Source organism: Ursus americanus, chromosome 17 (genome assembly GCF_024610735.1).
Source record: "Ursus americanus isolate L20-20 chromosome 17, mUrsAme1.1.p, whole genome shotgun sequence".
Lineage (NCBI taxonomy): Eukaryota > Metazoa > Chordata > Mammalia > Carnivora > Ursidae > Ursus > Ursus americanus.
Window position 1 is genome coordinate 513,836 of NC_142143.1, and position 22,577 is coordinate 536,412.

General features: G+C 64.6%; 2 protein-coding genes across 5 annotated transcripts; both read right to left on the reverse strand.

The window, feature by feature from the left end:
* Window positions 1-2: 2 nt before the first annotated feature.
* Window positions 3-9,942, reverse strand: TRABD (TraB domain containing). Of its 4 annotated transcripts, XM_045815481.2 has the most exons (11): window positions 9,810-9,859; window positions 5,199-5,358; window positions 4,555-4,629; window positions 4,078-4,156; window positions 3,417-3,583; window positions 2,977-3,117; window positions 2,334-2,444; window positions 2,103-2,242; window positions 1,692-1,864; window positions 1,498-1,609; window positions 3-1,353 (listed from the first exon to the last, which is right to left on the reverse strand). In XM_045815481.2, exons 3-11 carry the CDS (start codon window positions 4,591-4,593, stop codon window positions 648-650), a joined length of 1,668 nt encoding a protein of 555 aa, XP_045671437.2. In that variant the 5' UTR covers window positions 4,594-4,629; window positions 5,199-5,358; window positions 9,810-9,859; the 3' UTR covers window positions 3-647. The 4 variants fall into 4 exon arrangements, with proteins under 4 accessions (XP_045671437.2, XP_045671435.2, XP_045671439.2 ...); XM_045815479.2 differs by lacking the exon at window positions 5,199-5,358 and having other exon boundaries at window positions 9,810-9,942; XM_045815482.2 differs by lacking the exon at window positions 5,199-5,358 and having other exon boundaries at window positions 1,015-1,325; window positions 9,810-9,920.
* Window positions 9,943-13,956: 4,014 nt separating this feature from the next.
* PANX2 (pannexin 2) lies at window positions 13,957-21,457 on the reverse strand. Its single transcript, XM_045815517.2, has 3 exons — window positions 21,214-21,457; window positions 15,690-17,135; window positions 13,957-15,215 (listed from the first exon to the last, which is right to left on the reverse strand). The coding sequence occupies exons 1-3, from the start codon at window positions 21,437-21,439 to the stop codon at window positions 14,872-14,874; spliced, it is 2,016 nt and encodes a 671-aa protein (XP_045671473.1). The 5' UTR covers window positions 21,440-21,457; the 3' UTR covers window positions 13,957-14,871.
* Window positions 21,458-22,577: the final 1,120 nt, after the last annotated feature.

The window sequence follows — 22,577 nt, forward strand, 5'->3', positions numbered from 1 at the left end:
AGGAACTTCCAAAATTAGACTTTATTTCAGTTTCTAAGGAACGTGTACACGTGTGTATGTGACAGGAAGAACACGGTCCAGCCCAGTTCACGGCCGTGGGTTTCACCTGATTTTGTCAGACACTGAGTCAACACAAACACAATCGAGCAGGACCCCGGGCCCCAGGCGGGCCACACAGATGCCATCACAGACACACGACCAGGAGCGGTGACGACGCACACAGGAGATGCCCGCGGTGGATGCCCTGTGCGCGGCCGCGGGATGGTGCCGGGCACCTGATGGCACGTGTGCCCACTGGTGGGCCCTGGCGGACACGCGCCCTCTGCCCATTGAGGGTGCGGCACGGGAAGCAGGGGTGACCCTCCATGGCCAGGGGAAGGCTCACGCCCGGGGGCCGCAGCACTGGACGCCCCCCCAGCCAGCGGATGACCAAGGGGGCAGCTGTGGGGGCAGCGTCCGGAGGCCGGCCTGGCCCTGCTGCTAAAGCCAACCCTTCCCCAGGCTCACCTGCTTAGGACTGAGTCCCCCACACCCACCAAGACATCCTCTGTGTCCCCATCAGATTTAAGGCTAGTATTTCCTGACATTTGCTTCAGTTTGTTTTCTTTTAAGTTAAAATTACCTGAGTAAAAAAATTTCAGACATTTTTAAAAGCCAAAAACACACAATCTCTGTAGGCAGAGCCAGTGCTGGTGCACGTCCATGGCTACCGAGCTCGGCCCAGCTGCCCTGTCGGGAGGAATGCTCCCAGGAGCCACCACAGAGTCGCTCTGGCCCTTCCCGAACAGGCCGGCCGGGAACCCGACGGCCCAGAACCCACCGCGAGTCGCTCCCGGGCCGGGGCTCCCGCTGCCAGCGCACGAGAAGGCACAGTGAGGTAGGGGAGGGCTGGCCGTGCCCACCTCGGCCCCTCCCGTGCCAGCTCGTCCTGATGCCCGCGAACCCCGTGACCCCGTGAGTGGTCCCTGCAGGGTCGGGGATGGGGGTGGGAGGGGGCTGCTGGGAAGCCTGAGCTCAGAGCAGTTAAATAATTCTTTATTTGGGCGGGTGGGGGAGGGCAGGTGTGGCTGGGCCTGGACCCCCACGGGGGGTGGCACCCAGGAGCTCCTCGGGGGGACCGGCCCCAGCGCCCCGCAGCTGCTGCGACACAGGGGCCGCGGCGTGCGCGTCCTTCCTATTTGTGCGGCCGGGCCGCGGACACCCTCTGCAGACAGTACTGAGCGATGGGCAGCGACAGGACCAGGCTGGTGGCGCGGCGTCCCGTCCAGTAGAGGCCGTAGCCCAGCAGGCCCAAGAAGGCGGCCTTCACGGCCAGCCGGGACACTCTGCCGGAGATGGACGGCGGGGGGGACGCTGGGGAAGGGAGGGCGGGCTGGGCCTGGCTCAGGGGTGGGGGGCACACGCGTCCCCAGCCCCCAGCCCCAGCGCGGCTGCCGCCCCCTCCCCAGGCCCCGCTCTGTGCTCGCAGACGGCGCAGCGTGGGCGGGCGGTACTCACGTCATGATCTCCTGGATGTTGAGGTCCGTGGTCCAGTTCTTCTCGATGCCCGGGACGTGGCCCATGCCCACGACACCCACCACCACGGAGGGGACACACTTCCTGGGCTCGGCTGTGGGGGAAGTGACGCATGAGCACCGGCCTCGTGGCGACAGCGCCCAGGCACCCCCGCCCAGGCCGGCCGTGGCGGTCACCGTCAGAGGAGCGCGGCAGCTCGAGGCGCCGGGCCGCCTGCCTGAGCATGTAGGTCAGGTAGATGTCGCGCTCCGAGACGATGGTGCGGTGCAGGTCGGGAAACTCGCCGATCATCTCCGCCATCATCTGCTCCAGCAGGTCCTTCTGCTTGCAGCGCTCCACGTCGTCCTTGCTGGGGGCAGAGGGCATGCTGCCAGCCTGGTGGGGACGGGGCGGCCAGCAGGAGGCTGGTGCTGTTGACCCAGGGCAGGGACCTCCACACCCTTTGTGTTTGGGCTCATGGCGGAAGGAAGGGGTGGGAAGGCCTTGTTTGAGGAGGCTTAGCCCAAGAACAAGGGGGCTGGCCGCGCGGCGGGCCCGGGGCCACTCTTCCTGGGCGGGGCTGCCTGCGGGAGGCCGAGGGGCCCTACCTGATGGGGTCTGACAGGAAGCACAGGCCCCAGGCCAGCTTCACCTTCTGCCAGAAGGACAGCGCCGCGATGGCCCTCTTGAAGGTGACGGGGATGGGCCGGTCGCCCAGGTGGAACTTGCAGAAAGGCACCTTGCTGGCCTGTGGCAGAGGCTGGGTGTGGGCTGGAGAAGCCTGAGCCCCGGGCAGCTCCCAGGCGCTGAGCCCCCTTCCCGGCCGAACCCAGGCCCACCTCCTTGAAGGCCTCCCTGAACTCGCCACCAGGAGCCATGCCCAGCTGCTCGGTGATGTGGGCCGACACTTTCAGCAGCAGCATCTGCATGAGTCCGGACATGACCCCATTCTGCAGGGGAGGGAGCTGACGGTCAGCGGCCATGTGTGCACAGAGCACGGGTTCCTCGGGCGAGAGGGAAGGCCTTACTAACGTTCGGGGCTGAGTGAGGGCCATGGACAGGCAGCCACACCCACAGTGGATGCCCCTTCCCTCCTGCCCCTCCAGCCCAGACCCCAGCTCCCCTGCCCACGTCCCCAAGGGGCATGTCGGTGTGAGTGACGGATGCGGGAGATGTACGGGGGCGGGGGGCTGCCGGAACGGGCTGGCGGGGAGGCCAGACGGCACTCTGAGACCATCCCCCCCTTTGCCGAGGTCCTTGGGGTCCCTGTCCAGCTCTTCCCTGGGGGATGAAGCTCACCCACCTTACCTCTCTCGTCTGAAACCCAATAAAGGAGTGCCCCTCTCCTGCCCCAGGCCAGGGCCCCACGGTGGGCTGAGCACGTCCGCGCTGACGGGTAGGCCGTGTGCTCCCAGGCAGGCAGAGCGGGGAGCGCGGCTGCCCGGGGAGGGGTGCACAGCCCACGCCCGCCCGACGCCGCACCTGCCTCACGGCCTGCTGCAGCTTCTCCAGGCTGATCTCCTTGGCCTCCTGGAGCAGCGTGCTCTCGTCCATCTTCAGCATGGACACGCGGTACTGGCAGAGCTCCACCACCACCACGTCGGGCTGCACCTCCCGGATGGTCTGCAACGGACGAGCCAGCTCAGCCCGCTGCCCCGCGGCCAGCACTGACCCCCGACCCCGCAGGTGGGGGCCACGCCGGGACCCACCGAGAGGCCCGTCCCCAGGGGGCCACCTCAGCTGCCGTGGCGACGACTCGTTTCTTAAAGCAACTGAGAAAAAGCGACACAACAGGTTTGATCGTTGCCGAACAGAAAGTGAACGAGGCCACGAGGACTCCGTGGAGCGTGACGCCGGAGGCGGCGGTGGCTCACGGGAAGGGGCCGCTCGGCCTGAGGCCAGCCCCGCACGATGGTCCTCACCTTCACCACGTCCTTCTTGCTGTCGTCACTGAAGTGGGCTGTGCCCACCACGTACACCCTGCTCCCGTCCTCAGCCACCAGCTCGGTCACCGTGCGTGGCAGGCTGGGCCGCTCTCGCCGCCTCCTCAGCTTCATCTCCAGGAGGAGGGTCAGCGCGTCCGCGTCGGCTGCAAGGACAGTGGGTCAGTTGGGGTGCTGTGCACATGGGTGGCCTGGGCTCCCGGTTCTAGGGGCCGAGCCATACCCAGGGCCCAGACGCGCACAGGGGCACGTGCCCCCAAGCAGCACCATCCACAGGGGTCCCTCTCGACCGCAATAAGCCGGTCCCTGCTCGCTATGGTGTGCGGTTGGGCACGGCGCTGGCCGAGAGACCCTCCCTGTGGAAAGGGCCCCAGGCCTTGGCAAGCTCTGCACCCTCCACGAGGGGGAGCACCCAGCCATCATGGCCTCCCTGGCATCTCTGAAGCACTTAGTCCCCACCCCAGGGAAGGGGCTCCTGATGGAGTGCCACAAACCCTGCTTGTGCTCGAGAGCCCCCTCCCCAACAACCTGGGGCTGGCCTGGGCCGCTGTTCGCCAGACTCAGATCACCCAGTCTAAGCCCCTTCTGGCCAGGGAGCTGCCTCTGCCCCCCAGCCTGAATGATCTCAGGGAACACGCACACAGGTTCTGGGATTCTCCAGAAAGCACCCTGGGCACCACCTCTGAAGCCCCCACTGTCACAACAGGTTCCATGTCGGCCTGCAGAGGGAAGGGGAATGTTTGAGTCAGGGTGCCCACCCTCCCTGGGGCCTGCCTGGGCTCAGGACACCCTCTTGTCCCCAGCGGGCCCACCTAGGGCTCACGCAGCTGCTCCATCGACCCCGCACGCTCCCCAGCATTCAAAGCCTCTCTGTGATCATCACCTTGTATGCAGCCCACTCCCAGGGCTCCCTGCCCCAAGGTCCCCCTTGGCGGACCCAGAAACACCCCCAGGAAAACCACATAAAGCTCTCCTGTGCATAGAAGCAGCCAGAGTGATCCCAGGCGGCCACACTGAGGGGGGACCCACACTCTGTTGAGCAGCTGGCCGGACCCTGAGCCCGAGGTTGTACAGGAAGCAGGCCCCCCATGCCCCAGCATCTGGCCCGGCCTCTGACCTCCTGCGGTGGCTGGTCCTGCCCCTCCTCCCCCTCCATGGCTGGGTAGCAGGTCCTGACACCGATGAGTGCAGCCTGAGGACACAGAGGAACCGTGTTTGCACCTGGAACCCCAGGGCCGTGCACAAGGCTCAGTCTGTTTGGAAAGATCCGTGGGCGGGATCACAGCCTCTGCCCTTCCAGACAGAACCTTCCAGACAGGGCCCTGGACCGCCAGCTATGGAAGTCCAGGGTCCCTGTGGCCGAGCACAGCAGGTGTGGGGCTCTGGCCACGGGTGACCCATAAACCTGCATCACGGGGCTAAGAACAGGGCTGGGGATGCCTGGCTTTGCCCCAGCCGGTGAACTGGAGGTCCTCGGTGTCACTAGGGACAGACAACTGGCAGAGACAAGGGACCATCCAGACCTCCGAGGCCAAGGGGAATTAGGGGCCCAAGGCCTATGTCAGGACGTGGGGTTCTGGACACCAAGTAAGCCGACAGCACTGCCAACGCGGACTTCGCCCTCGCCTCCCCAAGACGCCGTGGGAAAACTCACGCCCCCGTCTGAGCGCAGAGCTGGCCGGCACAGCTCGGGGAAGCGGCCTAAAATGAGGAGCCTGTGGAGAAGTCTGACCGCGGGCTGTCAGATAGGGGCCACTGCACCTGTTTGAACTGTGGCGTGGTGTCGTGTTTGGTTCCCACGGGCACCAGTGGACAGCGGGACCAGGCAGCGCTGTGGGGAGTGGGGAGCCGCTGCCCGAGCTCTGCGGACCCGGGGCTGTGCAACGCTCCCAGGCTTCACTGCAGCCTCACGTCTCAACACCTCACAGTAAGAAGGAAGGGCACGCGGTAAATAAGACACTGCGTCAGGCTCCTTTCCCCTTGGAACGCCGCGACCACACAGCTGCAGTGAGCACAGCCAGGGCTCTGTCCAGCCGGGGCGACTGCCAGCCACTCCCTGCTCCCCCCGAGCCCCTCTCCTCCTCAGCAGCAGGACGGACCGCCACCTGCACAGGCAGCCCGGAGAAGGGGCGGGGCTCCCTCCCGGTTTAACTGAACCCCTGATGTGCTGTCCAGGGACACTTGGACAGGCCCTGGAGCTACCGGGGTGGGTGGGCAGCCCCTCCCGAGGACAGGCCCTGGAGCTGGCCGGGGTGGGTGGGCAGCTCCTCCCGAGGACGGCCAGGTTTCTGAAAGAAATACAGTCACAGTTAAGAGTCAGAAAGAGGAAGTGGCTTAGGGCCAAAGGAAGCAGCTAGGCCCTGGTGGGAGGTTGGCCAGCAGAGAATGGAGGCTGGGGAGGGGAAGGAGGACTTAGCCTTCTAGGCACTCGTCCCCAGGATCTCTGTCCAGGACCCTCAAAGCCCCTCTTCCGGCCTTACAGATTAAAGGCTCCACCAATGCCAGGTGCCCACCAAAGCACAAACAGGGTGCTCGAAGCCAGAGGGCGGGGCTGAGCGGTTGCGGAGCTGGGCCTGCCCCTCCTCAGGCTCCGGGGCGGGCGCAGACGGGCAGCTGGAGATGACGGTCCTTAGTCCGGCTTTACACAAAAAAGCAAACAGTTCTTACTTCCAAGCAGCACAAGGCTGCCAAGGTACCAGAAAAACTTCTTAAGCAAACATCCTCGGCTCCGGCCGGGAGGCTCCGGTAACAGCCAGAGAATGGGGGGGTCACCACGTCCCGCCAGCCTTCCCTCCCATGGGTGCGGCGGCTGCAGGTCTGGGGCACAGCGGCCCTCCCCCGACCCACCGTCTGAAGCCCTGGAGGAAGCCTGTGCCCACAGGGGACAGGCCAGGGGCACCTTTCCGGGTGTGCCCTTCTGGGTCCCGCTTCCTGCAGGCTGGGGGTGTGGGAGTGGCAGACAAGCCCGTCAGGCTGAAAGCCCAGCCTGGAGCCCGCGCAAGCTGGTCCACCCACGGCTGTGCCAGGACCCGGGTCCCCTCCAGCTCTCTGCCCCACTCCCTGCAGCTGCTCCCCACCCAGCAGGTGGGTGTCTGGCCTAGTCAGCCAGGAGGGCCACTGAGGCCCCTTCAGCACCAAGAGTCTGTGATTCTGAGAAGCTTCTGTCTCTGATGCTGTGGAATCCACACACTTTCCAATACCCTCGTTTCTTTCACCTCACGGGGGGTCCCCTGGCAATACCCTTGGAGGATGTCATTCCACTGGGTTGTAAACCTCCCCACCACCCCACAATATGCAATTTCAAATATTTATGGCTGGAACCTGAGCCTTTCCCAGCTGCCAGGAGGGAAGCAAAGGCCCCCCAGACCTCCGAGCCCAGCCCCCATCTCCCTGCACCCACCAGTGGCTGCCAGGGAGTGTCCACATCCCTCTGGGTTTCCTGCCACACACTCTCTGGATCTACAGGTCCCACCAGCTCCTTACATGGCTGCATGCTGCAGTGACAAGCAGAGCCCTGGCTGACACCCTCGAGGGGAGACAAATGTGCCCCCTCCTAAATCCATACCCCAGCGTGTAGCCCTGCTACTGGGCCACGGCCCAGCCACCAACGCTGGGGGCCTCTGGAACCTGGCACAAAGCAGGAAGAGCCTGCTGCCAGATCCAGCTGCTACTCACTCCCTCCGACCAGCTGTCACTGCCAAGCAGGACTGTCCACGGAGCTGACCTGTGGCCAGATGCCTCAGCCCTGCTGCAGGGGATGGCCTGGGTTTGGCCAGATCTCGGACCAGCTGCTTGGTGCTGCATGGCCCTGGGGCAGGACCCTCCAACCTGCTAGGACTCTTAGCTCCGGCCTCTAGCATGGAGGTGGTTAGAGCTGTCACGCAGCCATCCCATCCGTCTGTACACAGTAGGCCCTCTCCCAGCTAAAGACGCATGCCACACACAGCTCATGACCTCTAGACCTCTGTGGGCTTCCTCCTGTGTGGGCAGGAGCAAACCCCACGGGGCACAAAAAGAACCAGCAGTCTGGTTGCAGGGCACAATAGAACATGAGTCTTCCTAGGCTGTTTTCTCATCTGTAGAAGGACACACCATGATCTGACTCTGGAAATCATAATCCTGTACACAGATGACAGCAGCAGAATCACCCACAAGCTTCCAGGAAAACAAACTCCAAAGTGGTGGGAATTCCCAACAGCCCCAGGAGGACCCATCTTGTCCAGTGCGCAACAGACAGGAAAAGCCCACTTGCATCAGGGACCCACCTGGGGAGTACAGCCCTGAGGTACAGATCAGAGTAACACGTTAAGTTGTTCTGCACTGGATGACGTTATTAGCACCTGAAAATGTTTTGCTGGGTGTCCATTTTAGGACAGAACCTGGGGACATCAGACAGTTCAGTGGGAGTTGCAGACCACAGGTTCCTGCCTGCCCAGCCCAGGCAGCTAGCTGACCCTCTCCGGGGTCCCACTGCTATGCACTGAACTGCGTCCCCCCAAATTCATATGCTGAAGCCCTAATCCCCAGGGTGATGGTGTTTGGAGGTGGGGCCTTTGGGAGGTGACTAAGGTTATGTGAAGTCATGAGGGTGGGGCCCCAGGATAGTATTAGAGCCCTTATAAGAAGAGACACAAGAGATCTGACCATGTGAGGACACAGTGAGAAGACAGCCATCTGCAAGCCAGGAAGAAAAAGCCCTCATCAGCCACCACGTGGGCCAGCACCCTGATCTCGGACTTCCAGCCCGCAGAGCTGTGAAAACAGTCTGCTATGTAAGCCTCAGCTTTGGTGTTTGTTACGGCTGCAGAGCAGGCTGAGAAACTCATCTCTGCCCCCCTTGCACCTCTAAAAACTGGAAAGCCACAAACTGCCTCCCAGATCCCAGACTGGCTCCTCAGCATGGCCAAGACCTGACCAGCACCAAACGGAGTGTCCAGAAAAGCCTGCATTTTCTAACCAATCCACTAGGCTTGCTCAGAAAGTCAAAGGTCCCAAACTGGATAGACCAGTGGGCTGTAGAAGTAAATGTCCAGCTGGGAGCCAACAGGATGTGGCCAAAGCCCTGACCTCCCCAATGCTCCACTTCTTTCTTTTTTGTTTTTGTTTTTGTTTAAGATTTTATTTATTTATTTGACAGAGATAGAGACAGCCACCGAGAGAGGGAACACAAGCAGGGGGAGTGGGAGAGGGAGAAGCAGGCTTCCAGCGGAGGAGCCTGATGTGGGGCTCGATCTTAGAACGTCAGGATCACGCCCTGAGCCGAAGGCAGACGCTTAAAGACTGAGCCACCCAGGCGCCCCCCCCCCCAATGCCCCATTTCTTAAGCCTGGACACCCCGGCCACTGGAGACTCCCCCTGGGTCTGGCAGTACCTGCCTGATGGAGGCCTGACAAAGTTTGGGGTTGGGAGGGAAGACATACACAAACTTGTATCTGAGCTGGAGGCCTGAATGGCTCCTTTTCCAGCACAGCTGGCTGACCCTCCTGGAACCTGGACACTGCCCAATGCTGGGCGCCCACACTGACACCTCTGTGTAGACGTCTGCCCACTCACCCCGTCAGGCCCTCTCTTGGCAGTTTTGCCTGGCGGCATCAGACACCATAGCATTACAGCCATTCTGCAAGACTGACCAGAGGTCCCAGGGTCACGGATTCCTTGCAGTATGAGCAGAAGCAAAACGGGCAAGAGACCCAGAGAGAGCTGAGCCTGCCCAGGAGTGCAGGGAGCCTGGAGGCCGCACATCTTCCTCTCCAGGGCACCTCAAAAGCCTGGATTCCACCCGGAAACCACCCATTCTCCTAAGGAAGCTGTCCCGATCCCCAAAGGTGGCAAGGACTTCTGAGCGGAGCTCCTAGTTGTTTTTGAGATGCCGATGCCAAGGCTGCCTTGCCTCTCCTGGGAGAGCTTTTACAGACTCTCATACGCAGTACTTTGTGGCACAGAAGTTACATCTCCATATGACTGCTTCGTGGAAACAAAGTGGAGACTGTTGCAGGCCTCTGAAGTTCGGCTGCGCGCACACCGGGGCAGACCCCCGCTCCACTCTGCCATATGGCAGCCCTACTCGCTCGGCTTGAACGGCACAGGCCACCAGCACTCGGGAGGGCCCCGGGTCTCCGCCGGGAGGGGCCCGCCGCCCCTGGCCCGCCCCACCCGAGCCCTCAAGCCCTCTCCTCCACCCCTGTCCCCTCGAACCCTGGCCGCTCACGCGGCCCCGCGCGCCCTCCTTATAGGCCTGTGCTGACCCTTCCAGCCCCAAGCCCCAGGCTGGGGGCTGACCGGGCCCGGCCCAGAGCGAGGTGGCCCCCGACCCCAACCGCGACTCGATCCCGACCCCTGCCCGTCAGCAGAGGCCCGCGCCGCGCAGCGTACCGAGGCGGGGCGGCGCTCCTCAGCCGGCCTCCATGCGGCTAGTCGCCCCACCGGACGGGGCGGACCGGGGCCGGGACCGGGGGCGGAGCGGCCGGACGGGCCGGGGCCGGGGGCGGGCGACGCGTGGCATGCCGGGAAGCGCAGTTCTACGCGCCACCTGTCCGCTCCGTCGGCGCGCTCGGTCCGCGCCGCCGGACTACACTGCCCAGGGGCCCGCGCGCAAGTGCCCACGGACTACACTTCCCAGGGGCCGTGCGCGAGCGCCCGCGGACTACACTTCCCAGGAGGCCGCGCGCGAGAAGCCCCGCCCCGCCCCGCCCCGCCCCGCCCCGCCCCGCCCCGCCCGCGGATCCTCAGCTTCTAATAGGAAGGAGGCGACGCTAGAAGAGGTGGGAGTTCGAGTCCCCGAGCCTGTGTGGGAGCCTGGCGGGCCCGCAAAGCACTCTTAAATTCTCTGACAGCAGCTCACAGTCTGTAAAAGGGATGATGTTCCCACGACGTCCACGGAGAGACTTTGTGTCAATCGCTCACGAAAGGGGCAGCCCGTAGTAGCGTGGGAGGAGCAAAAAACTTGGCTTGTGGAGCGCGTCCGCGTGGCTCGACCTGGGTTGGGGGGGTGCCGACACTCCCTGGCGCCGGAGACCAGGCCATCCCTCGACTTGGTGGGTGGAGTCCCCTGGGAGGGAGGCCCCAGTGGTTCTGCTGCCGACCAGGCTGAGACCTGGACCCCAAGCCCCGGAGGGGTGTTTGGCGGGATGTCTCAGGACGAGGGGACCCCGGCGAGCCTGGAGCCACCGTCCCACTGCCAGCCGAGGGCCCCAACCCGCCACGTCTCTGGGCCCTCGTCGTCCCCATTTGGTCAAGTGGGCGGTGGGGCGTGGGAGGGGGGGACTCCCAGTGCCCACGACCATCCCCAGTTGGGTGTCCCGAGGCCACCCCCGTCTTCTCCCCACGTGGAGTGCCCCCGGCTGCCCACCCCCACTGCCTGGGCCCTGGGGGCTGCTGCCCTTGCCTGGGCCCTCCTCCATCCTCGCAGGGTTGCTCTGGGGCTGGGCACTCTGCAGCTGGTGGATGTGGTGATGGCTTGCCTGCTGGGCAAGCGGACCCCCCTGTTGTCCCCTCCCCCCAGCCGGCTCCACTGAAACTTGTGTCCACCTAAGGGCCCAGGACAAGCCAGTCTTTGGGGCCACTGGCTGGATGGGGGCCTCAGTAGTGACTGCCTGGAGCAGGCTGCCCGCCCCTCAGTCTGGAGCCATCTGGGGGTGAGGGGATGGTCCAGTCCACCCCCTGCCCGGTCTTGACCTGCTTGGTCAATCCACCAGCACTCAGATCTGGGCACTGGCTGCCCCTCAGGTTCCAGGAAGAGAGGCCCTGGCACCAGCGACTTGTAGGGTCACAGGTTCCCATGTTCTTGGGGTCCAGCTGATGTGGGAAATAATCCCCCCGGCCACTCTTGGCGGCAGGCTGGGATGCTGGCAGGCAGGCTGGGCTGTTAGCCCGATGAGCTCTGTATACAAGAGACTGAGTGCAGGGCCTCCAGGCTGACGCTCCCGTGCCCAGCTTGCCACCCACCTTCCTCCTACGGTTTCTTGGTCCCCGAAGGGCCCGGCTGACCTCGGGGTGGCCTCTGTCCTCCTTGGTGCACGCTCCTTCTGTCTAGTTACTCTTCTGTCCCTCTGTGCTGGCTCAGGTCCCTTCTGCATCCCAACCACCTCGGCTACCTTCACAGGCGTGCACAGGTGTTTGGCAGGCAGTGTGTGGTGGGGTCTGGAGTGAGTCTGGTTGCCATGCCCACGCTGTGCTGGCATGGCAGGAAGAGGCCTGGATTCCAGTCTTGCCTGTGTGGGAATCTCTCCTTTTCTGAGACCGGGCCGGTTCCCCCAGCCACTGCAGTGCCCTGGCTAGAGGGAAGGGATGAAGAGATGGGAGGTGGGGTGGGGGGACTTCAAACCGACACTAGAGCCTATGGGGCGCCCTCCTGCACCCACAGGGTAAGGTGGCATCCCTCGGCACCTGCAGTGAGAGCTTGGCTTCTGTGGGATGATGACTTGGGCTCTTCTCTTCCCCAGAAAACCAGGGCAAGGGTTCAGCTCACGCTGAGGGCACGGCCTGTGCTCCGGAGGACAGACCTCTTTGAGATGTTGCTCTGCTGTGTCCTGCCAGGCCTTGGCCCAGGGGACAGGTGGCTGCTAGCCTGGCAGAGCAGTCTCCCAAAGACACGGAGTTGGCTCCGCTGGACTGGGGGACTCCTTGGCAGGTGTGCGCTGACCTTACGTAGCCGTGCACACGTCAACATCGCCCAGCCAGCGGTATTGGTGTTCACTGGCAGGAGGACGGGTGCATGAGACTGGCCTACCACACCGGCCAGGCAGCCAACGCCTCTGCAGGGCTCTGGGACCATCTCCACTTTGAGTGGAGTCACCAGGGCAGGGGCAGGGATGACCCATGCAGGGCGCGGCTGAGCTCTGGACATGGGTGGGCAGGGTGAGGAAGTGAGTGTGGCCTTGGAGGGTCGGGGAGGCTGGGCTGCATTCCAGTCCCACTCAGGGAAAGGCAGGGGGGCTGTGGCAAGAGCTGCTGACTTGAGTCCCTCCACAGTGTGCTCACAGGGTCATGGAGCTGGTTGATGGTGTGGGACCAAGGTGGGGGATGGGCTGCTGAGGGACCAGGGGCTTGTCCCACCTTGCGGAACTGTCTGGGCTGCTCAGGTCCTGTGGGTAGGTGGAGTCCCTTCCCTGGACACGTGGAAATGGTGAGTGCCAACCCAAGGGGCAGTGGGCTTCACAGCCTGGGATGCTGGGCGGGAAGTGTCCTGGCTCAGGTGAGGCTGAGAGCTCTCTGGGGACAGGGTGTGTTAATGATGCCTTTTCATTTTCTGAAGTTTTGACACTGGGCCAAGTTCACCCTGGAATGTCGGCCCCTCCCAGCGTTAATTCCTGGAAACAACAAACTCCCATGTGCGAACCAGCTCACCGGGGCCCCGACCCACTGCCCCACCACCCCCTCTGTGGGGCTTCCACCCTCGGGGCCTCCCTCACTTGCTCCCACCACCCAGGGCAGGTGCCCGACAACCAGGGGAGCCCCAGAGCCCATGGACGGTGTTCACGCAGGCCAGTCCTAAGCCCGTTCACCTGCCTTGTCCGTTCCTTTCCGCGGAAACCACAGGAAGGGCTCCTGCCCTCGTCCCCCTCCCCCGCCCCGCCTCCTGGTGCTTCCCCCAGTGGCCCCCAGCCTGGGCACGACGGCGTGCTCTCTCCTCTTGCGGGCTGTCAGCGATAAGCTATCTGGCGGCTGTCTCCCGGTCGCGGGCCTCACCAGAACTGAGTGGTAATAAAACCTACATTTAAAATCCATGGAGGGGTGCAGTCCCTTGTCTATGTCCCTGTGTGATCACCCAGCCCCAGGCAAGGTCAGGCTGCTCAGCTCAGGGCTGCCCTGGGGATTCCAGATGCCAGGCCGGGCAGGTCTCTGTGCGGCACAACAAGTGGGCCCACGCTGGTCTCAGCCAGGCCCCCTACGACTCGAGGCCAGCCCCCGCCCTGCTCTAGGGCCCACAGGTCTCTGGCTGGTTGCCCCAGCTACCTGGCTCCGGGGAGCCTCTGTTCAGATGCTCGGGTCATCAGCCATGGACCGAAGGGCATGTGGCTTCATGGTGGACCCATAAGACTAGGCTTGTCCCACCTGAGTCCTGGGCCCAGAGAGGAATGGCCCCTGCCCTGGGTCCCTGGAACATGAGGGGCACCCCCACACCACATCAAGGGACCTCTTCCAGGAAGCCTTCTTGGCTCTCCCTGTTCCCCCAAGTGTACCCAGCAGGCCCCTGTCCCCGAGCATCTGACGGAAGGGACAGCCTCCTGGGGGCTCATGCCTTTGTCTCTGGTGAGCCTGTGAGTCCAGGGAGGGCAGGGTCACCTGACCTACGCGCCAGGCCTGGAGCGCATGCCTGTTCGTCAGAGGTCATGGAAGGTCAACCGCAAGTGACAACCGTGTGCTCCTGCCTCCCAGTGGGTGCTGTAGGGCCCCCAAGGTGACCTGGAGGGCAGCGTCCCCTCGTGACGGTGGTGGGCGGAGGGCAACTCGCCCAGACGCAGGAAGCCCAGCCAGAGCACAGGCCTCCCGCAGGACGGACCACGCGGGACTCAGGTGGTATCAGAATAATATTTATTGATCTGCTCGGTGCTACCTTGTTAATACTGTCACGTTGTCACCGTGGCTGAGGTAATAGGGACAGACCCTCCGAGCACCAGCCCTGGGTGCCCACGGGAAGCAGCGTGGGCCCTCGGGTGGGGGCCTGGTGGCCCGGGTGGGGGGACGTGGTTATTGCGTTGGGTTCCTTCCCTTGCACGCCGGCGTCCACACCGTCTCAGCCCCGTGCCCAGTCACACACCCGTGCGTTCACGCGGGCGCCTCCACCGCTCTGCTCACTGCTCGCCCGCTCGCGCGCGCACACACACCCGCTTGCACACTGGTGCCCTCATCCTCTCGCTCACGCGCCCACGCACACAGCGTCGTCTCCTGATGCTACGTGCACTCAGTAGTTACAGTAATCATAGTAAAAATAAAGTACAGGTATGTTGGGTACAAGGAGAAAGTGCATGTTTTCTGATGGAGGGTGGACCCCGGCACCTCCCACTGCGGGAGGGAGCCCTGAGCACGGCCCCTTGGGCACAGCCAGGCCTGGTGGTGTGATCACCCCCAGCTTCCTTCCAGGCTCAGGGCCAGAGCTGTCCTGCCTTAGCCTGGGCCCAAGACAAAATCGACTAAAAAAATAAACTCTTCACCTCACAGCCGAGTGCCTGATACAGGGACGGGGGGCGGCTCCAGGCCTTTCTGGCTGAGGGCTCCGCTGGGGTCAAGGCCAGCTCCTGGCCCAGCCAGCACCCCATCGATGCTGTCTTGGGGGCCGGGTGGGCAAGGTGCTCAGCCCCGTGGCATGCGGACAGGAGGCCAGGAGGCGCGGGCAGTGCTGGGCGAAGCAGAGGCCACATCCACGTGGGGCTGGGGTCAGCGACACTCCTTGGTCATGCGGAGGGGTCTGTCATGGCCCGGGCAGCCCTGTTCCTCAGAACTCCACGGTACTCACTACCGTCCTCGGCTCGTCGAAGGTGGCGATGAGGATCTGCTGGGGGGGTGGGATGGCGATGAGGCTGCCCACATCCGGGGGGGCTCGGGGACCGCTGTCCTCCTCTTCCCGGGCTTCATACAGCGTGCTGATGTGCAGGAGTGGGTGCGTGGCGTTGCGGCTCAGGATTGCGAGGGGGTCGGCTTTGCCCAGGCTGGCTGGCGACAGAGGGGCTGTGGTGGGGGCTGCTGGGGGCGAGCAGACGTGAAACGGGCCCCCGGGAGGAAGTGCGGCCCGGGCCGGCTCTGCTGGGTACAGGATCTCCTTCTCAGGGAGTGAAGCATCTGCACACAGCCGAGAACACGGGCAGGTCACACCCCGCGGGCCGCCCAGCCCCCCACCGCGGCTGCCCCCCCTCAGACCAGGGGTTAGGCCCCCAAGGCGCCCTGAAAGGGCTTGAGTCTCCCTCCTTCTGCCTCCTTAGCCGTGTGGGGCCGCCCCAAGACCCTCTCTGCACACTTCAGCCTGCTTGGGCCGAATGTCCCACTGCCTCAGGAGCAGCAGGGCGTATTTCCAGAACCTTCTCTAGAGCCTGGACAACCTACTGTCCTATCCCCTTGGGCTCTCCTGCTAGCGTTCCTCCCGCCCGCGGGGCAGGGCCCCTCTGGGCCTGCCTGCGTTCTCCCCTAAGGCCGCCCCTCGCCTTCTTCCACCTACCTGCCTCATCCCCGCACACGGTTCCCAGATGCCTGGTCTGCGGAGGACGGGGCATGGGGCGAGGGGAAGGGGTGCCTTCCCTGGGGCAGGGGGCCGCCTACCTTTGGTGGGTGCTGTGGCCAAGCCGAGCGCGCACTCCTCCGCCTGGGACAGGAAACCCCCTTCCTGGCTCCGGGAGGCGGGCAGGGCAGTGGCTGGCACGGCCTCGGGCTTGGCCTTCTTGATGCCCAGGATGTAGGGGTGCACGTCCAGGGAAAAGTGGCGCGCATGCTTCTTGTCGGGAGCGGGCCCCGCGTCGCCCCCGCCGCCCTTGTAGTGGTGCGCGGCGCGCGCGCCCGCGTCCAGCAGCGGCGCGATGAGCGTGTCCGTGGCCGTCTTGCGGCGCACGGGCTTGGGCTTCTCGGCCTTGCTGTTCTCCACGCGCATGATGGCGAGCGGCTCCTTGAAGGGCTGCGGCAGCGGGTTGCCCGTGGGAATCCACTTCATCTTCTTGCGCGGCCGCTTGACGACGGGCGGCTCGGCGGCGCCGTCGGGCTCGGCGGGGTTGGCACTGGGGTCCACGGTCTGCACGCCCGCGTCGCGCACGGTGGGCGTGGCGTCGTGGTTGGACTGCGCCAGCGCGGCCAGCAGCTGCCGCACCACGTTGTCGTACATGAGGTCGCTCTCGTTGGTGATGAAGTCCAGCCGGTTGAGCGACTTGATGTGGTCGCGGTTCTCGTCGCAGAACATGGCCAGGATGTTGATGTCGCAGAACTGGGAGCGGCGCCACTGCCGGCGCGTCTTGATGCCCACCTTGTGCAGCTTGTCGAAGATGAAGTTGCTCTTGCGGAAGATGAAGAGGTGGGTGAGGTTGACGAGGATGATGAGGTTGACGGCGCACAGCAGCACGATGTCCACGCCCGCCACGATGCGCTGTAGCTGCACCGACGGCAGCTTGCAGCTGACGCGCACGGCCGCGGCCCCGCCCGCCGGCCCGTCCGGGGACGCGCCGAGCGCGCACGTGAACTCGTTCTGCTTCTGCGTGGCGTAGTAGGTGCACAGGTAGGAGATGGGCGCGGCGCTGAGCAGCAGGATGAGCACGTGCCGCGCCAGGTACAGCTTGGCCAGGAAGTTGCTGCGGCCGCGGCGCTCCAGGTACTTCTCGAACAGGTTCTGCTCGGGGCTCTTCTCCTTCTCGGCGTTCTCGATGATCTCGCGCCTCTCGCGCTCCGTGATGCCGGGCCCCTTGGACTGGATCTGCTTTTCGATCTTGGGGGCGCGGCCCTCCGCTGCGCGGTGGTAGCAGTTGTCGATCTCCTGCAGCAGGAAGTTGAGCTCGGACGTGAGGCGGGTGGAGGCCAGGAACTCCCAGCCCAGGGCGGGCACGTACATGATGGCCGCGAAGGCCAGCAGCGAGTAGGGCAGCAGCTTGTGCTCAAACAGCGACGGCCATAGGCTGGCGTCCACGCCGGGCAGCGCGTCCCGCAGCTCCGTCCAGCAGTAGCCGCGAGCGTACAGCGCCTGGTCGCGAGTGAAGTTGTGCGGCGTGTAGCAGTAAATGGGCTCCTCTGAGGGCAGAGAGGAGACTCGGGCTGGGGCGCTGGGGTGGGGGTGGGGGGACGCGCCAGACACTGCTGTTCCCCAAACAGAAATGCCTCGGTCCCAAGAGACGCACCACAGCCTAGGAGCTACCATGGTGGCTCGGGGGGGGGGGGGGCGCTCACCCCGGGAACCCCACACAGAGCAGCCGGCTGTGGCACAGGGTGGTGGGTACAGCCTCCCAAGGACTGACCTGCACCTCAAACCTCGGGTCTCTCTCTGTATGCACACAGGGGAAACCCAATCCCGAGGGGAGTAAGCCAGGCTGGGCCACTCAGCGGGGCCCCTCTTTGGGCAGCACAGCTACCAGGCCCTGGGGTCCACCTTCAGGAGGCTGGATGGCCCGGACAGGGCCTACCTGGCCAGAGGCAGTTACAGTGGCACAAAAGTGGGCCCTGCCTGCCCTTGAGGGGTATGGGGTCTCTCCCAGACCCACTGTTCTGGAGAAGGGCGGGTCTGGGAGTCCTGGATGTGGGGTGGGCAGGGGCAGTGACCCAGACTCTGACAGGAAGCACTCACCGTGACGGCAGTGCCCGCCGCTAGGAACGGTGGAGACCTCCTGAACTGCAGGAGAAAGGCTGTCGCTAAACTTTATTTCCCTCCCAGAAGATGATGGGCACAGCCAACAGCAAGAGAATGTGTCAAGAGCTGCGCTGGGGTCCGCTTTCCGGGGTGCTACGTGTGGACGCTTCCGCACAGGGCAACACCTGGCAGGCTTGGAGCTGTCCTCTGCGCAGCACTGGCTCCCTGTGCTCACGGCCCCGAAGGACCGGCCACCCCGCTCGGCCCCTCTCACCACACATGCCGGGGGGCAGCGCCCCTCCTACAGCACTGCCCGGACTGGTGCTCTGGCTGGTGGGATCCTACCCCCAGACCTGGTTCGTGGCCCCCACCTCCTCCCAGGGGAGGTGCAGACCCTTCCCAAACTCCACGGCCTTACAGACGTCCACATGGGGCCACCCAAGGTGTCCGGTGCTAATACCTGAACTGCAGAGACTCTGCAAGGGGGATTAGGTTAGGGCTGGGGGTGGGGGGATGATCCCGGCTTATCGGGTGGGCCCAATGTGATCACGGGGGGCCTCGTAAGAGGAGGCGGGAGGTCGGAGTCAAGGATGTGAGGCTGAAGGCAGAGGTGAGAAGAGAAGACGCCACTGCGCTAGGCTCGAAGGTGGACGACGAGCCACAAGCCAAGGAATGTGGGGTCTTTAGAAACTGGAAAGACAAACAACGGAGTCTCCCAGAGCCTCCAGAAGGAGGAGGCCCGCTGACCCCTGGACTCTAGCCCATAAACTCACTTCAGACTTCCGAGCTGCAGAAGTCTAAGAGCGTAAACTCGCCTTGTTTTAAGCCCCCACGTTTGTGGCCACTTGTTGCAGCCTCGGCAGGAAGCTAGCGCAGGTGCTGGCCCCTGGCGGGCGGGCTGCCTCCTCTGCCCGCCCCCCCAGTGGTGTGAACACACGCTCCCACGGTGCTGGGAGCCCTGAGGCGGCGGGACCCCCACACAGGAGGGAGGGCAAGGCCCCCAGAGGCCACAGGCGAGGGTCGGGGAGACTTGGCTCCCCTCCCCAGAGAGCAGTCTGCCTTGCCGGCTCCCCGGGCCCTCCTAGGACTCCGCGCAGCCCCGAAGCTCCCGCTCGCCCGTCCTCCTGGGGCAGAGCCCTTGCCTTCTCTCCCTGCACCCCTCCAGGCTAGAGAGGCACACGCGGTGGTGTGGCGCCCAGCTATTTGGCGACTTTAAGAAAAAGCAGCCAGCAGTTCCCCTGTGCGGGGCCCATAGGACATGTGTGGGACCCGGCGACCCGTCAAGCATGGCCCCTCTGTCCACTTCTGAGTGGGTCAGCGCAGTGAGGGGTCTACTCACAGCAACCCTGGCCAGCAGCCACGGGGGGCCTTCATGCTGGCGGCCCTCCAGACTGGGGAGGTTCCAGGCTAGGAGGCCAGTGCTGCCTGGTCAGCTCCTCACCCAACCCTGGACACGGCCAGCATGTGTTTACCATCGTGTCCCTGACGAGCAAACCTGGGTGTGGAGAGTCGGGTCTGCCCCTGCTCCAGGGGGTCCCCATGCAGCCAGGACCAAAGCATTGGGCATCCACCCCAGGCAGGGTTGGGGGGGCGGGTGAGGGTCAGAGCCCCTCGCTCCAGGCTAGTTCCCTGCGGATGGGGCGTGGACCCTTCTGGCAGTGGCAGCCTTCAAGCTGGCCCTGTGCCCCGGGGCTGAGACCTCCTGGATGGAAGCAGACACAGTGCTGGTGGGGGTGGGGGAGTTGGGTAGAGGGGCCTCCAGTGCCCTCACTCCTCCTTGCACTCCTAGCCCATCTGAGCCACCCCCACGTGTCCACAGGACCCCTCCTGGCAGTTCAGCCTGTGGAAGTGTGATCCCCAGGAGGCCCCAGTGGGAGCACCTGGGCGGCTCAGTCAGTGCAGTGTCTGGGCTCCGCACGCAGTGGGGAGGCTGCTTGGGCCGCCCCCTCTCTCTCGACCTCCCTGCTGCGCGTGTGCGCCCACACTCCCTCTCCCAAACAAACAAATAAATCTTAAAAAAAAAAAAAGATAAGGTCACACTGGAGTAGGGTGGCCCCAACCCAATGACTGGCATCCTTGTAAGAAGAGAGAATTTGGAGCAGACGCCCAGGGAGAGGGTGCCCATGTGAAGAGGCAAGCAGAGGTGGGGTGAGGGGGCCCTGGAAGCTGGAGAGGCGGGAGGGACCCTCCCTGGAGCCTCTGGGAGAGAGGCCCTGCCCACACCCTGATTTTGGACTTCTGGTCTCCAGACTATGACAGTTGAGTCACCAAGCCTGTGCTTGTTACAGTCGTCTTAGAAACCCAATCCAGTATGTGCCCTGAGTGACACTGGTGGTCACACCTGCGTCTGCACGTGCGATACCCCCCGCCCCTGGGAGAGCGTCCTATCCCAGGAGTGTCTGAGCGTCTGGGCACCGGTGTCCGAAGAGAGAAACCGCAGAGGCCCCCAGTCTCAGAGCGTGTTCAGGTGGCCTGGATATGTCCATCCTCAGCTCTGGTGGGTCCCCAGGTCATGGGGACCTTTAAAAATTGAGCCCTTTGTGAAAGAACCAGAACCAATGCAGACTGCAAGAATGTCTGCCAATGTCACTCAGGGGACAGTCACATGTCCCTCCTTGAGGGGTGCACAGGAACCCCCACCCCCTCTACCATGAACCCACACCTCTGTCCCTCAAGCCTGGACAATGGACTGTGGAGGGGCCTCCCTGGACCCCTTGCAAGCCAGATCTGGGTGGGGGGTGCCATTCGCTGCCTCTAGCCGCCCACCTCTCCCTGCCCAACTCCGCTCCTTAGGGAGGGTGATATTGGAGACCACTCTTCTGTCCCCTTGCCCCCAGTGCCTCCCAGGCTGGCTCACCCAGGGTCACTTGTTAGGAAGTCTTCATGGTGCCCTCATGTCTGTCAACTTAAGGCATCAGCATCTGACAGCGTCCCCTGCCCTGGTTCCTGTCACTGCCCTATTCCACCTGCGTGGGCCTCCTGCTTGGCCAGGTAGGTCCACTGCCCAGCACCGCTGGGTGCTCAGCCTGCCTTCACCGGTCCTGCTGCAGACCTTCTGGGCTCCCAGTGCCCGGAGCAAGGCCTCCCCCTGTAGCTGACCAGAACCCAAGTCTGGCCCCTTGGACTCCGCCTGCAGCGCCTGGTGCTCTGATAGCCTTTGGCTTCAGCTGTCGTTCTCATCACCTGTAACAGCCTTTCTGGTTCCCACCTGGCCACTCCTCCTCCCCTCAGAGCCGGCCCACTCCCCCTCCTGGTCTCTCCTGCCAGACCCCGAGTCGTCTTCATGTCTGAGACCGCCAGGGCCAGGACGGTCGCCCCCCCGCAACCTCACGGCAAGCGCATGGAAAGTAAAGACAATACGTCTGAGGAGAGGGGTCTCGGAGGCAGCCCCAGGCGGATGCGGGGCGGGGGGTGGTGGCTGGGATCTGCTGGGAGACCCCCGGGCGCCGCCAATACCTGCAGGCCCCAGTGTGCGGCCGGCGGCGGGACGCCGGCGTGGGGACTCCGGGGGCGCCTCAGCCTCACCTGCGAAGTTCTTGGTGAAGACCAGGGTGACCAGCAGGATGGGGACGAGCACGGTGCCGATGGTGACCACGCGGTCGAAGGGCAGCTCGAGCTTGAGCTGCAGCAGCAGCGCCGCTAGCGCGCCCGCCTTGTCGTCCTGCGCGCCGGGCAGGATCAGCTCGCGCAGCTTCTCTCCGGCCAGCAGCGCCGTCGCCATGTCCGCGGACTGCTCCAGGAGATGGTGCATGGGGGGCGGGGGCGCGGCCCGGGGGCGCGGGCGGGGCCGCGGGGCGGGGGGCGCGTGCGGGGAGCGCCGGGCGGGGGCCGCGTGCGGGGAGCGCCGGAGAGGGCAGGCGGGGACGCTGGGACGGATGGGGGGCGCCGGGCGGGAGGGGAGGGTAGCGGGGGTGCGGGGGGCGCGGGGCCGGCGCGGGGGTGGGGGACGCTCCGCCGCCGCCCCCGCGGGCAGGGGTCGGACCGCCGGCGCCCCGCCGCCCCCGCCTCGGCTGCAGCCCCGGCCGGGCCTGGCGCGTCCCGCCGGCGGGGGCGGCGGCTGTTGTCCCTGGCTGGGGCCGGAGCCCCGCTCCCACCGCGGGGAGGGGTCTGTTTACCTGCGGCGACTTGCAGCGTAGCTCCGCCCCCCCCCCCCCCCCGGCCACGCAGATGCGGCGCCGGGGATGACTTTGCAAAAAATATTTAGATTAAATAAAATGAATTAACAATGACTGAGCCCTCCTCCTCTTCCTCGGGATGGGGAGAGGGTGGGAGAGGCCGAGCGGGGACCCCCTCGCCCGGCTCGTGGTCGCGGGAGCCGCCCTGACGAGGAGGGGTCTCCTCGTCCCGCCTCCTGCCGCCTCCACCACTTCCCTGCCTAGAGCCTGGACGCCGCGGTGGGCGCTCGGACGCGCGGGGGACTGGGCACCCCCCACCCCCAGTTTGGGGCAGCGGCCCGCCGAGACTGCGGGGCGTCTTTCCCATCCCCCAGCGTCGGGGCCCCCCACATCACTTCCCGCGCCCCGCTTCCTACTCTGCCCTGCACCGCCTCCCCGCCACCCATCTCATTCACTCCTCCCTTTGCCTCATTCGACAGACACGCGGGGGCCGGCCTGCGCCAGCCCCCGGGTGGGGTAGGCTCTGGGGTGCTGGTGCGTCTGGCCCGGGCTCCCTGCCACCTTCCTGACCTTCATCCCTTCCATTCCCACGCCCCACGCCCCACCATTCCCACTGTTGCACTCCGGAACAATTGCGCGCAGGCTTCTCTGGATTTGGTTTCAGGCGCAGAGCGCAGTCGCCACCTTCAAGCCCAGCTGCCTGCAAGACCCACTATGGTTCGTTTTTTCTTTTTATTTTTTCATGGCTGGTCGCCTTCCCACTATTATGGCATA